General features: G+C 40.7%; 1 protein-coding gene and 1 long non-coding RNA gene across 8 annotated transcripts; one reads left to right on the top strand and one right to left on the bottom strand.

The window, feature by feature from the left end:
- Positions 1-6,497: 6,497 nt before the first annotated feature.
- Positions 6,498-16,460, bottom strand: AP-1gamma (adaptor protein complex 1, gamma subunit). Of its 7 annotated transcripts, none has more exons than XM_017083767.4 (16): positions 15,339-15,491; positions 14,112-14,260; positions 13,984-14,045; positions 13,013-13,154; positions 12,734-12,922; positions 12,250-12,488; positions 11,894-11,970; positions 11,448-11,465; positions 10,257-10,513; positions 9,591-10,186; positions 9,394-9,532; positions 9,044-9,332; positions 8,467-8,982; positions 8,269-8,412; positions 7,981-8,088; positions 6,498-7,910 (listed from the first exon to the last, which is right to left on the bottom strand). In XM_017083767.4, the coding sequence occupies exons 2-16, from the start codon at positions 14,126-14,128 to the stop codon at positions 7,794-7,796; spliced, it is 2,910 nt and encodes a 969-aa protein (XP_016939256.2). In that variant the 5' UTR covers positions 14,129-14,260; positions 15,339-15,491; the 3' UTR covers positions 6,498-7,793. The 7 variants fall into 7 exon arrangements, with proteins under 7 accessions (XP_016939256.2, XP_016939255.2, XP_070853651.1 ...); XM_017083766.4 differs by having other exon boundaries at positions 14,112-14,435; positions 15,339-15,480; XM_070997550.1 differs by having other exon boundaries at positions 14,112-14,435; positions 15,277-15,471.
- LOC118878285 (uncharacterized) lies at positions 15,948-16,776 on the top strand. The gene is made up of 2 exons (XR_005014788.3): positions 15,948-16,079; positions 16,177-16,776. It is a non-coding gene; the product is annotated as an uncharacterized lncRNA (long non-coding RNA).
- Positions 16,777-16,851: the final 75 nt, after the last annotated feature.

Genomic DNA, 16,851 nt, shown 5'->3' with positions numbered 1-16,851 from the left:
AGGTGTATGTATTTATAACCAATACAAATGTTAATTGATAAAAATAAAACATTTTGAACTTAGAAAACAAACAAACTTAACCAAATAAACTTCTTCCTGATAAGCTAAGCATATTTATAAAAATACCAAATATATAAAATGACATATGTACATGTAATATTTTGTTATTATTTTTCCTTTACCTTTTTTCTAATTTAAAAAAAATTTGAAAGGAAAATAAAGCATGTTAAGAAATAAAGACAAGGATAAATCCTTAATTATGTTTGCAATTCCTTAAACAAAATTCATTGTTTTCATAATACAATTTGTGCTGTGGCAGTAAATATGATCATTTTTTTGCTTTCTAACGATTGCTTTAAACAAAAATGTGTAATGATTACAATTAGTTTTAAGGAAAGTTCTTACAAATATTTAGGATACCAAGTTGTTGTTGTTTGTACAACACAAATCCACAAAGCCACTTGTTTCCAGTTAGGAGTCCACCTGGAACTGGAATCCAGTTGAATTTTCTTATTTCCAATTGGCATCGAAGAGAGGGGTATCTTTGGTGCGAGATCCGATGTTTGTTTGCTGCTCTGTTTGTTTTAGTTGTTGCCTTGCGTTGCTTTTGTTGTTCGGCTGTCAGTTGTGCAGCGCGTGCTTCATTTATCAAAAAGCAATTACAATGTTATTTCGATAAAGATGCTCCAATGCTCCCAATGGACACGCCCACACCCACACCCCCACCCACACACACACAAACAAACACAAAAGAAATGAATTTCAGCGGGAGAATGGAAAAAAGAAGAGAGGGGCCCACCTGCCAAATCCAAATCATTTGCCAAATTCCACCTCTCTTTCCCCTTAACCCTTAGCCGCGCCCCAAGCTCCCACCCCCATCCCTTAACCCCTAACCTGGTCCCACCCCGTTTAGCTTTTTGATTTTTATTTTGTAATATAAATTATCAAGCAAACAAAAGTAAAAAAAAAAACGACAACCTAAAAACGCTAAGATAACAAAAGCAGCTACAGCTGTTGTCAAAATAATAGTAGTGGGCTTTTTCCAAATTTAACAAATTGATTCTCGTTATTTTGATTATCAAAATAATTTTTGCAGCTTACTATAAATGGGAAATGTACTGACAAAAAAAGGAAATATGCCAATTATTAAAAACTTATTAAAGACATGTCACGAAACACATTTTTTTCTAAGGACCCACTACTATTATTTTGACCTCGGCTGTACATATATAGAGTACCTACAAACATATTGTATTACAACACGATGGAGATGAAAAAAAAGCAGTAAAAAACAACAAAAATTATTAATTCTAAGTAGACAAAAGAAAGAAGTGGACGAAGATGAAGGAGATGGAGAAGCAGATGAAGCGCAAAGCAAACCAAATAAAATTAGACTACGACTAAAAGGCAAACGAGAAGAGAACAGAAGAGATAACTTGGCTTTTTGGGTGGTTTCTGGGGAGAGGAGACGGGCAGGAGGGTGTGGGGGACAGTGGGCGGGGGTGGGTGGAAAAGTGAGCATGTGTTTGTGCCATAAAAGGTTTCTCATTACAATTTTGTTGTTGTTCCCGCTGTTGTTTTTCTTTTTCTGTTTTGTGTCTTTTTTTTTTTATTTTGGCCAAGGGTCGTCGCATCGTTGCACAAAATTACTTTTTTTCCTTTTCTCCAAAGAGTGCCAGCGGGCAAAGGGCGGGGTGGAGAGGGGAAGGGGATGTTAGGGGGCGAGGAGATTGGCCAAGGGAATAAAACAACTACAACAGCAGCATCAAGCTGCCAGACACTGTGAGAAAAATTACCTCTTGTTTTAAAATACACTAAAATTACGATAACGCTTTTATATGATATTTCTAAGTCTTCTAAGACATTCGTGATTTTAAAAATTCTCAGAAGCCGATTTGCTTTCTTGGTTTTTTATGCTGTATATGAAATCATATCAAAAATTTCACGTTCAATTAATAAATTTTAATAAAAGTAAAGTTAAATAATCAAAGTTTAATGTTTGTGCCATCATCCCACAGTTTATTGGAAAGTTACATATAGTAATATAGTAAATATGTACAAGGGGATAAGATCTACAAATTTCCGGATAATTATAATTATGACAACTTTCAAAAATTGTAATTGGTCAAATCTTTGGTCCATTTTTGTTCAGTAGTCAACAAACTTTGACAGAGAATTTAAGTGCGCGCGAAATGTCCTCGTTATATAATCAGGCGAACTTGTCATAAAAGGATATTTAAAACTTCGCCATCCGCTGGTAATTTACCTTCTTCCTAATTGGCATCAGATTCGCCGCCCTTTGGCCCCAATTGTTCTTTCAGTGCAGCGGCAGCAGCCCGAAGGGCGAATTCTGTTTAAGGCAGTTTGCCTGGTAGAAGGGCAGTTTTAGTTCCCGAAGGGGGGGGAGTACGAGGAAATGGGCGGGGAAGTGGGCGCCAAGGCGGCCAAGGCTGGCCCGGAAAATTGATAAATTTCTGTGGCAAATTTCCACAAATATCAAAAGATTAGAGCAACTTTTCAATTAAGAAATGGAAACTAATCTCAATCATTGCAGCGACAGACGGCTCTAGAGCTTCACTAGCCCCACAATTTCCCCCTTTTTGGGCCCCCAGTGCGGGTACAGTTAAACTTTCCTAGTCCGAACTAACAATTGCACTTTGGAAGTTCGATTCCACTTGTTTAAGATCCTTAAAAGGACGAATCCTGTTTTTCCACTAATCGGTATAAGCCAAAATCTTAAGAGAACTATCCATTAGATTTGTTTTCATTTATTAACATAATTAATCAGGAAAGCAAATATATAGTTTTGATCAAGATTATCTCTCTCATTATGTCGAAGTTCATCGACTAGTCATCTCTATCTCAAAGATACAACATTTTCCTAAAAGGAACCTATAGTTTTAAAAATGATCGGATTTACGGAGGATATGGGGCATAGAGACCCCCCCCCCCCCTCCCCCCTCCCTTCACTCTGGTTAAAAAGTATACCAAATTTTGCATCCGCCTCTGGTTTTAAAACTCATGATTTGAAGATTTATAAAAATGTAAGCGAATACCTAAATCTTAAAACTTTCAAATTCCAGTTAAGATTTTTTTAAAACTAAGCCGCAATGATCATTTAGAGTTCAATTAGAAATTAGTGAGACTCCACTGTGTTTGGCAGCGACGTCGACTGCGACGCAGGCTAAACCAGAGCGGCTGCTGGTGATACTAATACTGATGGAGATGCTGAATCAGTTTGATTTTGATACGGAGATACGCTCACACACACACGCGCAGATGCTTGTGCTGTTTATAGCCAGCACACTCCCACGTGGCAGAGCGCATGGAGTGGGGGGTGGGCCAGTTGGGTGGGTGAAGGAATGAGAGAAGAAGAAGACGAGAGGGAGAGCGAAACGAACAGGTTGCACGCAACACGTTCGAGTTAGCTGTTCTTATCCTGGATATCCTTATATCCCATTTTCCTGCTAGAAACCAAAACCAAAGCCAATGCGTCGGCGCCTTCGCCTCGCCGCCCTCCCTCTCTGCAACCTTTTCCTGCCCCACCACTCAACACGCCTCTTTTGGCGTGGCACAATTCGCGGGTTCACATTTAACCTTACCAAAGGTTACAATACGTCACGGGAGAGGAGAGGAGAGTGCGCCAGTTGAAGAGAGCAGAGACAATAGGGAGCACCCAAAGGAGCAAAGGATAACAACAGCAACAAAAACAACAGCAGCAGCAGCGTGCGACAGCTGCACCAGTGATGCCCAAAAAATCTAATCAGTGGCTAAGGATCTAAAAAAGCTAGCTAGGACATACACTGAAAAAAGGCACTTAATAATAAAGAGGTACAAATATAAATGGTTTTATTTGAAACTTCTTTTGTTGCTTTTAGTAATAAACAAAAGCTGTCCAACTCTGTTATAAAATTACTAAATACTTTGGTCTTTTTTGACTAAAATCTGAATCCCATTTTTTAGCCTTAAAAAATCAGTTTTTTGGATGCTGTATTATAAATAAAGGTCAAAATGAGGAATGCCATACCTCGTTGGACTCGTAGTTTAATTTCCAATCCATTGGCATTCAAACCTGACAATTTTTTATTTTTGCCATTTTTCGCAAAATTGGATGATGTAACCCCTTACTAAAAATGCGAAAATTGGCCAAAAAATAAATTTTCCTTAAAGTGATAGTGATCGTTAGCATATCTAGCAAGCTGCTCAAAACAGTCGGTCTTTTTGCTGTACGCCTTGATTTGGCTAAACTACGATTGAAAAACCAAAAATAATTTTCGCATTTTTGACAAAAATCTGAGTCTCAATTTTTCACAAAAATTTTAACCCTATTTTTTGCCATAAAAACTCAGTTTTTTGGCTGCCAAAATAAAAATAAAAGTCAGAATGAGGAATGTCATACCTCGTTGAGCTTGTTGTTTAATTTCCAATCGATTGACATTCAAACCTGGAAATTTTTTATTTTTTCCATTTTTTGCAAAAATAGATGATGCGAAAATCACAGAAAATGCGAAAATTGGTCAAAAAATAAATTTTCCTTAAAGTGATAGTGATCGTTAGCATATCTAGCAAGCTGCTCAAAACAGTCGGTCTTTTAGCTGTACGTCTTGATTTGGCTAAACTACGATTGAAAAACCGAAAAAAAATTTCGCATTTTTGACAAAAATCTGAATCTCCATTTTTCACAACAATTTTAACCCTATTTTTTGCAATTAAAACTCAGTTTTTTGGCTGCAAAAATAAAAATAAAAGTCAGAACGAGGAATGTCATATCTCGTTGAGCTCGTTGTTTAATTTCCAATCGATTGAGATTCAAACCTGAAAATTTTGTATTTTTTCCATTTTTTGCAAAAATAGATGGTGTTACCCCTTACAAAAAATGGGAAAATTGGCCAAAAAATAAATTTTCCTTAAAGTGATAGTGATCGTTAGCATATCTAGCAAGCTGCTCAAAACAGTCGGTCTTTTAGCTGTACGCCTTGATTTGGCTAAACTACAATTGAAAAACCGAAAAAAAATGTCGCATTTTTGACAAAAATCTGAGTCTCCATTTTTCACAAAAATTTTAGCCCTATTTTTTGCCATAAAAACTCAGTTTCTTGACTGCCAAAATAAAAATAAAAGTCAGAACGAGGAATGTCATATCTCGTTGAGCTGGTTGTTTAATTTCCAATCGATTGAGATTCAAACCTGAAAATTTTGTATTTTTTCCATTTTTTGCAAAAATAGATGATGTTACCCCTTACAAAAAATGGGAAAATTGGCCAAAAAATAAATTTTCCTTAAAGTGATAGTGATCGTTAGCATATCTAGCAAGCTGCTCAAAACAGTCGGTCTTTTAGCTGTACGCTTTGATTTGGCTAAACTACAATTGAAAAACCGAAAAAAAATTTCACATTTTTGACAAAATCTGAATCTCCATTTTTCACAAAAATGTTAACCCTATTTTTTGCCATAAAAACTCAGTTTTTTGGCTGCCAAAATAAAAATAAAAGTCAGAATGATAAATGTCATATCTCGTTGAGCTCGTTGTTTAATTTCCAATCGATTGACATTCAAACCCGGAAATTTTTTATTTTTCCCATCCCTTACAAAAAATGCGAAAATTGGCCAAAAAATAAATTTTCCTTAAAGTGATAGTGATCGTTAGCATATCTAACAAGCTGCTCAGAACAGTCAGTCTTTTTGCTGTAGGCCTTGAATTGGCCGAACTACGATTAAAAAACCGCAAGAAAAAAGAGCATTTTTGACTAAAATCGGAGTTCCATTTTTACGCCATAAAAAATTAGTTTTTTGGATGCTATATTATAAGTAAAGGTCCAAATGAGGAATGCTATACCTCGTTGGACTCGTAGTTTAATTTCCATTCCATTAGCATTCAAACCTGAAAATTTTTAATTTTTGCCATTTTTCGCAAAAATATGATCCATTTTAAGACACCAGTATTAATAATATTAATAAACTATCCCAAAAGTAAGCTATTTCTATAACTCATTCCCTTCACAAGGTGATAAAAATCGATGAATTGCCATCACTGAGCTGCAAGGACTTCCGGAATGGGAATGGAAGGAAACAGCAGGCACAGCTGACAGCCGTGAGACATCTTGATTCCGAGTATTATCCATGATGATTTCCATTATTCGCCTTCCCTTGTTTGCGGAGATTCGTCGAGGATTAGGATTACGACGATTGCAGGATGACGGAGAGTTTAGGACGGAACGGAATGCCTGTTAGTTCTGTGATTTGATTCAGTCATGTGTATTGATATGATTTTCGCAGGGGGAGGTGGTTTATTTTTGGGATCTGGGCAGGGGGCAATACGTGTTTTGTCTTATCATATTTGATAATTGAATAGAAGTTACCTTCAATGAAAGTTTACAATCTTTACGAAATTACGACAAAACCATATGGCTACATCATAGGATATATGTAGAAATATGCTGTATACGGCAATCCCAAGGGAATTTTCCTCTTTTGTTGAGAATCAGAGTCATCGCTAGTTTGTCCTTCGGTAAAACGAAATCGTTTGTTTATTTCGGCTCAAAAGGTTTGTGGAATATAAGTAGATATAAAAGGAAATGATAATAATACAAAAATAATAATATATTGTACAATATGTTAATGTTATTATTTTCTTATCTCTCTCTTTCTTCCTCATACAGCTGCATAATTCATTTATAATCATAATAATAATAGTTAATGGATTTTCTTTGCTTCTCGATGCCCCTCATCATCGTCATCATCGGCGACGGCAACTAATCAGTTACATATATAGTTCTAAGCTGCGTCCTCCTCCGTTACAATTATATTTATCATAGATATTATCTAGTTTTCCACAGTGCTATCTGGTTTGTGTTTTCTTTTTTATTCTTTAGACTTTCTCTGGTTGCTGCTGATTCTCCGCTTTAAGTACGTGCGCACAGGAAATAACAATACATAATATAATATAATATATATCCGCGTGGTCGTGTGTTTCCGTGTTTTTGTATATATATTTATATAATATGAATGTGTTTAGCGGGGTAAATAAGAAGGAATATCAGGACTGACCAACTGAAGCCGGAACTGATCAAATAGACTGAGGACTGAGGAAAACAAACACTCATTACATATAGAAATAACAAATAAACTGCTTGAAATGGCATCAAACATCATTCAACTCGCTCCATTTCGATTCCTTTAAAATGCTAAGCTTTTTAAATGCTTTTGCTACATAATTTCACAATCGGTTTTAATACATTTAAGTTCTTTCTTTTTTCTCTTTCTTTTCCTTTTTTTTTCTTGTTAGTTGCCATTCTTTACGGGGATAGCGGGGGGTTGACTTTTATTGTCTTAAATTAAAACTGAAAGTTGTCTTTTACACACAAGAGTTTACACACCATTTAAAATGAGAAAATTATTAATAATAAAACAAGGTAAACGTAAATAATTTGATTTGACAAGTAGTGTGTGTTTTTTATATATGTATAGATATAAATTAGAAAAAATATATAAGTTAACTGCTTGGGTTTATCCCCTATTTCTCTCTGTTACCGAGCGCCGACTGGACTATCCCGGTTAAAAAACAGTCTGAGTCTGACAACGCTGTGCGCCGATCTGGAAAATGCTCTGATCTAGATGCGATTGCGTGGGTGTATCTGTGTGATAACTTATTTTACAATAAATGTGTGACAACCACAGTGTGTGTGTTTTCTTAGTGTTGCTGTTGCTGTTGTTGCTGCTGCTGCGCAAGTTGCCCGTGTTGAATTATTTCCGATATTAGGCTAATCTGGTTTTGCTTTAATACAGTTGCAGTCCTACTCCTCGGCCGCTGCCGCCGGCTGTTGCTCGGGGAATCCGCTGACCTCCGTTTGCTCCACCTGCTGCTGGCCATCGAGCACGTACTGGATGCGCAGCCGCATCCTCAGTGTCGCCTGCAAATCGAAAGGATAGTTTTAGTTATAGAGCAAACTGTTGGATTTCATAAAGCCCAGGACTACTCACATTCGACGTGGCCACCACTCGCATCTCCTGCGTAATCACTCCGCCCGGCGGCAGCACCGAACCGGATGGCGTCAGCATCTGCAGCTGGAAACTCCTTTGAACCGCCGCCTGAAATGAATACATATGGGTAGAAACTATTATAATAAAATATAAGGTAAAATGAAATGAACTTAAATTAAAGTTCCCATTACACATCTTTAAGTTAAGGAACTTCATTGAAACATTTAATCTTATTAAATACCTAACAGACGTTTTATATCTATACTTTAAATCGAAAACACTTCGCACCTTCAGCAAGTACTGCTCCAGAGTATTGTCTGAGCTATTCGTGGTCGTCATATAGATGCGCATGCAGTCGTTGCCCCTGACCGAGACCAGTTGCACCAGCAATCCATCCTTGTCCAGCGCCGTCAGCCTGGGACCCTGCGGAGGCTACAAAAATCAATGGTTAACAAGCGAGCAGGCAGAAGAACTTGGTACACCTACCACTACTACATTGTTGGGGTTCAGATCGGCCAGCAGATTGCCGCCATGGCCATCGATGAGGTTGCCAACAACAGCCGGTGGGGCCGTCAAGGGCGCTGAGGCAGCTGGAGCTCCTCCCAATCCGCCCAGCATGCTGGCCAGATCGTTGCCATTTGTGGGTATGCTGACCGAGCTGTCCAGACCAGATCCAAAGCCACCCAGGTCTAAGCCACCCAGCATGTTATTCATGTTCGCCGCACTGCTCTGATTATTATCGCCGGCCAGGGCCAGGATGCCAACGCCGCCGCCTCCTCCTCCTCCGCCCGCCGGCGCACCCGTCGTCGTGGACGAGGGCGTGGACAGATCCAAATCGAGCAGATCCAAAAGATCCTGGTTATTGGAAACGGGCGCCACCACATCGTTGGCATTGCGCGAGTTCTTTTTATGCACGGCATTCGAAAGATCCGTGGCTGCCACCAAATCGCCAGCGCCGCCCGCCGACAGATCCGTGCTGCCCAGCAGATCAAGCAGAATGTTCTGAAAGGGATTAAGGGGAAATCTTTAGATGGGGAATCTTAAGATGGTCATCTTAACACACCGTATTGTCGCCTAGAGTGTTCATATTGCTTTCGATTAGTGAGTGTCCGCCACCGCCGCCTCCCTCCACGCCATTCTCAATGACATCCGGACTGTTGTCGTCGAAGGAGCCACCGCCGCTCTCGCCGTTCTGCGAGCTAATCCTGCTGATCTGCATCGCCGGCATCTTCTCCAGCAGCGGGGGACGCAGATGCTTATAATGGCCAAAGAGCTGCGTGAACTCCACGCCTCGCTGCTGCAGATCCACATTCAGATGGCTGCCAAAGGACGTGATAAGCGCCTGGATTTCCCTGTAAAGAGGATTTCACATGAGCAACGGAATAATCATCATGGCCATGGGGGGGTACTTACTCTACGCACTGTTGCAGACGTGTGCTTAGCTTGGCTAGGGAGACCAGAGCATATTGCTTGCTTGTGGTCGAGACTTGAGCAGAGGTTAAAAACTTATGATACACAGCGATCAGATCGCTCTCAGTGGGCCGCTCAAACTCTGGAAGTTAAAGGAAATTAGTTCGTGGAATAAGTCATCTTGGTTACTGCCCACTTACCATCCTCGTTGGCGCCGTACATGAAGAGATCGCCGTACTCGCCTATGGCCCAGACGGCGACCTGCAGCAGCGGCTGCTTGTCCTCGCAGTGATTGGCCACCTGCAGCGACTCCCAGAAGCGATTCGTAATGTACGTCTGCTCCGGGACGGGACTGCTGGACACCAGCTGTATGGTGGAGGAGACGACGTCGTCGCGCACATAATTCCCAGCTGCAATCAGCACACTTAGCTGCGTATCCAAATGCCAGCGCGTGGTTGGCGAGTAACGCTCGGCGGCAAGGATCATGCCCGAGCTACACTGCGCCTTGAACTCGGCGTCCGCCTTCTCGAGGAAGAGCAGCAGCTCCTTGGTCATTGTACGTATGTTTTGTGCATTGATCAGCGCGAACGACAGCTCCATCGCCCGCCGGCGTATGGAGACGTCCGGATCCTTCAGGCACTCCAGAATGGTGGTGCGATGCCGCTGCACCGCCGACGTGTCCGCGTGCACCGTTCGCAGCAGCGTATTCAGCGCCACGTACCGAATGTTCTTGTCCGAGTTGAGCAGGAAACGTCCCAGAATATTGACAGCCAGGACGCGCAGTCCACCCTCCGAGCTGGAACAGAAAATGGAGAAGCACTCTTATCAAAACGCTCTAATCGGAAGTAGATCAGACCACAACTCACCGTATGTCCATGATGGAGAGCACCGTCTCGTAGAGGATCGTATTCCCCACATTCTTGCTCGTCTCCGTGTTGGTGGCCACCTGGGCCAGGATGTCGTTCATGGCCTCGGAGGCATCCGGATCGTTGTGGCCCAGAATGCGCAGTAGTCGCAGGATCTTCACCTGCAGGAAGGGATCGCTCACCCCGCTGACGTCGTGCTCCGGCGAATAGCCGCCCAGTATCAGGTTCTTCAGGATGCGCACCAGGTTCGGCACAATCTGGGGGTCATACGTACAACACATTATATAAGTAGTTCAACTGGAGGGCATTACATTATGCGGGAAATACGGAAAATCGTGTGACAGTGAGTGTATAATAGGTGTGAAAGACAAAGAACTGTAAGAACTTGAAGTGTGCAAATGAAACGAAACGAAGAATAACTAAAGCTCGGCTCAAAAAACACTTGAGACACGGCCATCTACGAAGAACTCTATATGTACAGGTCGTGTGTGAGGAGCGAATCCTACCAAAAATTGCAATTGTAGATCGAAAACTCTAGGCCAAAAGTCAATTTCCGCCGTTTATGTATATGTCTGTGCAAGCAAAATGGTTGTATGGATCACAAAACTGATACAGATAGCATAATGTATTAGGACCAGATGGAACTGATCAAAGCGGCTTAGCAGGGGAAAAATGTAAGCTATTAAAGCACTTAACCAGTTGTGATTAAAGCTGTGCCACTTCATATTTAAAAATGTTTTCAGTTTCTAAATTCTAAAACCAAAATTGTTAATATATTTATTGATAATGTCAGCAGAGGTAAACTTTTTTGTTAAATGAATGAGCGATAAGATAAATATGTTATCAGTGCTTTGACTGCATCATCTTGTTATCAAAAATAGTTTTTAGAAGCCCATTTCTTTCTAACAATGATAGTAGTAGTCTTTAACAAGGTATTGAAAATGAATATTAAATTATACGAACTTTGAACTGGTAGTTTACTAACGTGAAACAATGAATGACTCATTTCAACCACAACTGCATATATGCATATTATAGATATCGCTGCTTTGAGACATATACATAGGCAACAGCAAGAAACTCTTACAAAATTATACGTTTTTACATATTTATATATAAATACAGGTGTGTGGGATAAGGTAGGTAAAAGGCGTTACAGTTTTATTTGCTAGTTAGGCACAACAATCATACCTCTCGATTTCCGCTATCCTGGCAAGCAAATTACAACAAATTTCATTTTGTGTTTGCGCGGTATTCGAATTCGATCAAAAACAAACAAGCGTTAAAAAATCGTAAGTACACAGGTTGATCGGTTGAAACGAAAAAAGGAGTGTGGGGTGTGTAAAAATCGGCAAAGTAAACAAAAAGATACGTAGATTGAGGTATACATATGGGCAAAATGGGTGATAGCGGGAAAAATATAATTGTTATATCGGCTACGTCTATAGATAAATGGGCGCGCATTAATTGTACACAAAAATTGGGACTTGGAACCCGCTCTTTGTGGGCGTTTTCTTTCTCTTTCCCAAGTGCCCCCATTAATGAGGAGCTGCAGCAGGGGCAGTTGATGAAGTAGAAGGCCTCTGCCGTGAACTGGTTCCGAGTACTTGATCCCGCCGCTGGCCACGTCAACTTACCTTCTTGAAATGCATCAGCGTGTCCGAGCTGTTCTCGCACATCTCCGTGATAAGCGTTACGCCAGTGATCAAAATTCCTGCAAAGAATATGGGTGAAAATTAGTTGAAAGTTCCTAAGTGGTCTTGAAAATGTTTAAAGCTAAATTTTAGTTCATATACTTAGAGTTTTATGAACTCATCGCTTAGTTATTTGCAGTTCGTGACTCACAAGCTATACGATAAACCCAAAAACATTTGAGTAGTTCTAAAAACATGTTTTTGAATATGTTTTGGTTTATCTTATGCTTCGCTTTATTTGATTTGGGATTTTTTCCACTTTAGTTATGGGGGATTCTAAAGTAATAACATGGACCTACCATGATTCTTCTCGCTGAGCAGGGAACGCGTGGCCGGTAAGAAGATCTCCATCAACTCGGGCACACGGCGGATGACGCGAAAGGCGCACAGCGTCGCCTTCTTGCGGATGTACGTGTTCGGGGACTTCATCAGACGCTCCACCTCGCTGGCCAGATCCCGGGCCATTTCCGGAGAGGCGATCGCACCCAAAGTACACAGGGCCAGGCCTACGACGAACTGCGTCGAGCTGTTCAGGTCGCTGGAATCAAGATAGAGAATAAGTCAGTACTTGACAGATACCCAATTGTATTAGAGCATTTTACATGTTCTAATTCTATCAGAATAAGATCCATAAATACTATGAAAGGTCCTAAAAAAACGGGAAGTATCTCAAACATTGCCTATACGACTATCTATATTTCCGTTTCCGTCCTAAGAATTAGTTAATTATTTCTAATTTTGATGTAATTCCAAGCGCAATAGCGGATTCCCCGAAAAGCTTACTTCTTTAAGCAGTTGGTGATGAGCAGGTGGACATCCTGCCGCTCATCCAGCAGCAGCATGGCGCCCAGGTAGCCGATCCGCTTGTCTGTGAACCGCGTGCTGGCCGTCAGCTTAAGGCACTCCAGTTGGCCAAAGTGAGCCGGATAGCCGAGCATGTGTATGTACAGCAGCTTGGCAATGTTGCGACAGCTGTGGGCGAACGAAGGTAAACATTATAATTCGATTTAATGGGAACATTGGGAGGGTATTATATGCAAGATATATATGCAGCTGACTCACCGCCAGACAGAGTCCTCCTCGCGGAACGTGCTCCGTATGTAGGCGCACTCTTTGTTGACCACCGCCCGCTCCTCTGCGGCGGTTCTGGCGGCGCGAATCTGTCGGATGAGGTCGCGCAGGCGTGTGGGCGTGGGCATTCTGACTGTGGGCGAAGAAAATGTTAATTAACCGGCTTTTGTCTGGCAGTTGATCTCTTTTAACCCTAGCTGGTCCTGCGTTCTGCTACATGAAACCAACTGAAGACCATACTATATAGAATAAGTCAAGAAATATAGACCCCACTTGGTTTTTTTTCTCTTTAGACACCTAAAAAATTGTATTTACTATATTACATTAAAACTTTAAAGTACAGCAGTTGTACTAGCTACTCTTTGTTAAACTATAAATATCACAATCAACCTCCTCAGAGGTTCTTTAATAAACATAAATGAGATCTGTCTATGCTACAATTGATAACCCTTTCACTCCAATGAAATCTAATTGCATTTCGCATTTTCAAGATTGTGTTCATGTGAAGCTAATGGCCTCAAATCAGTGGATTCTGACTGTATATGGGTTGTAAATTGTGGTTTATTGAGCATTTTAATATATATTATTGTATTTTATTGTATATATTGTATTTTTTTATGGTATTCTTGTTATAAAATATATATTAATTTTGGGAGGTTTTAAATGATTCTTTATAGTTGAAAACCTATTTCTAATTTGATTATTAACTACAAGAATTTATTTAAACTTTGGGATCTCGTTATTTTGGAGATTTTGACTCGGAAAGAGGTGATCGAATATGCTGCAATACAGTTTCCATTAAACTCGAAACCTTTTAGGTGGTTTCAAACCTGTGATCAATCAGAAGTTTGAAACCACCTAAACTTCCGAGTTTCCAAAATCAGTTGGCATTCCCAGATAGCCCCGAATTTTCCCCAGGCCATGGCCATTTTCCACCGTGCGTTGACCTTTAGAAAGCTTACCTCTCTCCACAGCCTCTGTGAATGCTTGCCGTATGGTGGCCATATTGAAGGCTGGATTGAATCTGTCGGGGGGAAAGATATGGGTTTATAGGAGAACTCTGGAAGGGGGCTGCGATTTAGGATCCTACCCATGCTCGGAGTTCATTGTGGCGGCGAGAAACGTTGAATCACTTGTGTGGCAGCCTTTTCCGCTCTTTAGTCGCACTCTTATTTAATATCTCTCTTATTCCTTTTCCTCTTTTGCCGGCCTACGCGCTTCTGTGTTTTCTTTTTGTTGCTGGGCGGCGATGCAACAACACAAATTAGCGAAACGAACCAACGGTTTTTCCTCTGCAGATCTTCCACGCACAAACACACACTCCCACACACACACACACGGACTAACAGCCGGCCGCTATTTTGTTGCACTCTCGCTCTTTCTCTCTCTCTTGCTTGCTCTCTCTTCAGCTAAGCTAATAGGAAAAAGGTTTAGTTAGTTTAAATAAAAGCAGTAACAATTACCGCTGACATAAACTAGATCGCCGTTGTTATGAAACTGACATCTCAGGGCGTGCGTGTGTGCGTGAGTTGGCTCAAACAAATACACATGATCTCTTTTTCTCTCCCTCTGGCAAAGGCTACAAAAAAGTAGTGTTTTTTGGTCGAGAGCGCAATGCAAATTGATTAAATGATTAATGCACACTCAGACACACACACACACGCACATAAGAGCGAAGGGCTTCCAACGGCCAATTGGAAGGGAGAATCGAAACGGAAACAGTTATCCGAATTACAACTTGTTTACTTGTTTCCACCTAATAAAAAGTGGTTAAAACCTGGCCAAAAACGAAAACAGCTGCCGTCATCGATAGCATAAGTACATACATACATATCGATTGCATTAAAGAATCATGAAACAACAACGTCACTGCTATATAGTATAGCTTATAGTATATGCATTGAACACGTAGGGTTTTTTGTCAGCGCTTTCCTCGTTTGTTTTCAATGTGATTTTTCGCTGCTAATTTATGCGATTCACTGGAAGGCCCACACACACACACTGGACACACACACTTGCATGCCTTTTGGGCCAACAAGAAAAGGGCAGGAAAATCTATGGCACACTTTTCAACGAGCATTTCCGCCACATCGGATCCGCTGGCAGATTCACAAGCGCTACTTTTATAATAACCACCTGCCAAGAAAAAAATCGAGTCAGCTTCCCAGTGCAAAAAAATTTACAACGCGACAAAAAATAAAAAAAAAATAATTTCAACACACACGGCCCGTCGTCGCAAGCACACGCACACACACCTTCGCTTCTGGCTGGAATGTTTCTGCAATTTCATTAATTTCTAGTCCACCACTGTATTTACGCTTTAGCACATGTTCGCACGGCCAACTTTGCGCTGGTTATTCGCAATTTTAAACGCCACAAAATCAACGTAACAAGTAAAAAAAAATGTTTCGTCGAGAATATGTTGATGATGAGCGCAACAGTAGTAGTGGGTGCGAGCGAGAGGGCGATATTTACAAGCAGTTCGCAGAAAGGGACTAACGCGTCGCCCGCAAAGGGACTAGTGCGTTTGTCGTACAGTGGGTGTCGGCGAACAGAGAACTACAACTTAGAAATAAACACCTATGTTAATAATTAAAATAGTGTCGTTTCCTTAATTTAATTACGGATCCATTAAAATTCTATGCAAAGTGCTTTGGTTCTTATAACAATATATTTTAATTAGTAAAGTGACAAACAATAGGAAAGTGTTTCCAATCAAAACTATTTGAAAATTTTATAATGTAGTTTTAACTGCTTGATTTTTGGACACACATTAACGCTTCTGTTAAATTATGCCAAATAGCTGCAATTTTGTATATTTAATTACAACTTTCAAAATAAAACTAAGCTTTCTTTGGTATTTTTTGGATGCATTCAATTTCAACGATTATCTTACATTAAACCACCCACTCAATTTTTACTTAACGACTGACATAGCAGTGATAATTTCAACACTTTCAGAGCAACAAATAAGATAAAACGAAAACAACAAATTGCATTAAAATAAGCATTTGCAATCACGGGATGATTCAACGTTTTTTTGCCACACAAGACACAGGTAAAAAAAATACCGCAACACAAAACGGCCAATGAACGGTCACACTGCGCCGCATAACGTCATTTTTGAAACACCATTTCAAACGATTCCTTTCAAGATCTTGAATGGGAATCTTATTTTGGCGTCCGCTCATTCCAAGGGATTAAATCTCACCTGCGATTGTTCTCCGGCGGCAGAACACTCCAGTCCTGCTCGTAGTACGGATACATGGTCGCTTCTCACTGGAGCAGGGAACTAAACCGACTGGAATGGGAATGTCAGCGATAAGCACCGAGTGCTCCACATAGGCCTTATCTAATGTACACTAATAGTTAACAGGTAACGCTCTGCCTTCCCGACTCTCTAGCTATACATATGCAGGCCCAGCTAGGCGATCACTTCCAGTCCGACCGGTGGAAACTCCTGCGGAAGACTGAAGATTCCAGTGCCACTCACCAGGTGTTGTTTTTGGTGGCAACGCACTTATCTATTCGCTGATAATGGTCATAACACAACCCACAAATAACAATCCCGGCTGGTTGTTTCTTTTTACGGTTCGGTTCGGATAAGCGGAGCCCCATTGACAACCGCCATATCGAGGTAGCACGAACGCCGTGCTGTTAGATAAAGCCTGAACTCTCCCGATTTACGCAAATCGCATACTCACCCCACAGTCACCGACTTACCATAGCCCTTGGACGATCGAAGTGAATCAATTTTCAAATTACTATACTACTAACTAATTATAAAACAGCACATCTGAGTTTTGAAGTGGGAAAACTATGTTCTTAAT

Source organism: Drosophila suzukii, chromosome X (genome assembly GCF_043229965.1).
Source record: "Drosophila suzukii chromosome X, CBGP_Dsuzu_IsoJpt1.0, whole genome shotgun sequence".
Lineage (NCBI taxonomy): Eukaryota > Metazoa > Arthropoda > Insecta > Diptera > Drosophilidae > Drosophila > Drosophila suzukii.
The sequence above is the reverse complement of the archived record's forward strand: the minus strand, read 5'-3'. Positions and strand labels throughout refer to the sequence as shown.

What these genes read in the sequence shown, in the direction of transcription:
- AP-1gamma (XM_017083764.4), bottom strand. Translation starts at nt 16,288, where the DNA reads ATGTATCCGTACTACGAGCAGGACTGGAGTGTTCTGCCGCCGGAGAAC. An exon ending in CCGCCGGAGAACAATCGCAG is followed by an intron (nt 14,046 to 16,232) that starts GTGAGATTTAAT and finishes TCCCCCCGACAG; the next exon opens with ATTCAATCCAGCCTTCAATA. An exon ending in GCTCAGCGAGAAGAATCATG is followed by an intron (nt 11,971 to 12,249) that starts GTAGGTCCATGT and finishes TATTCTTTGCAG; the next exon opens with GAATTTTGATCACTGGCGTA.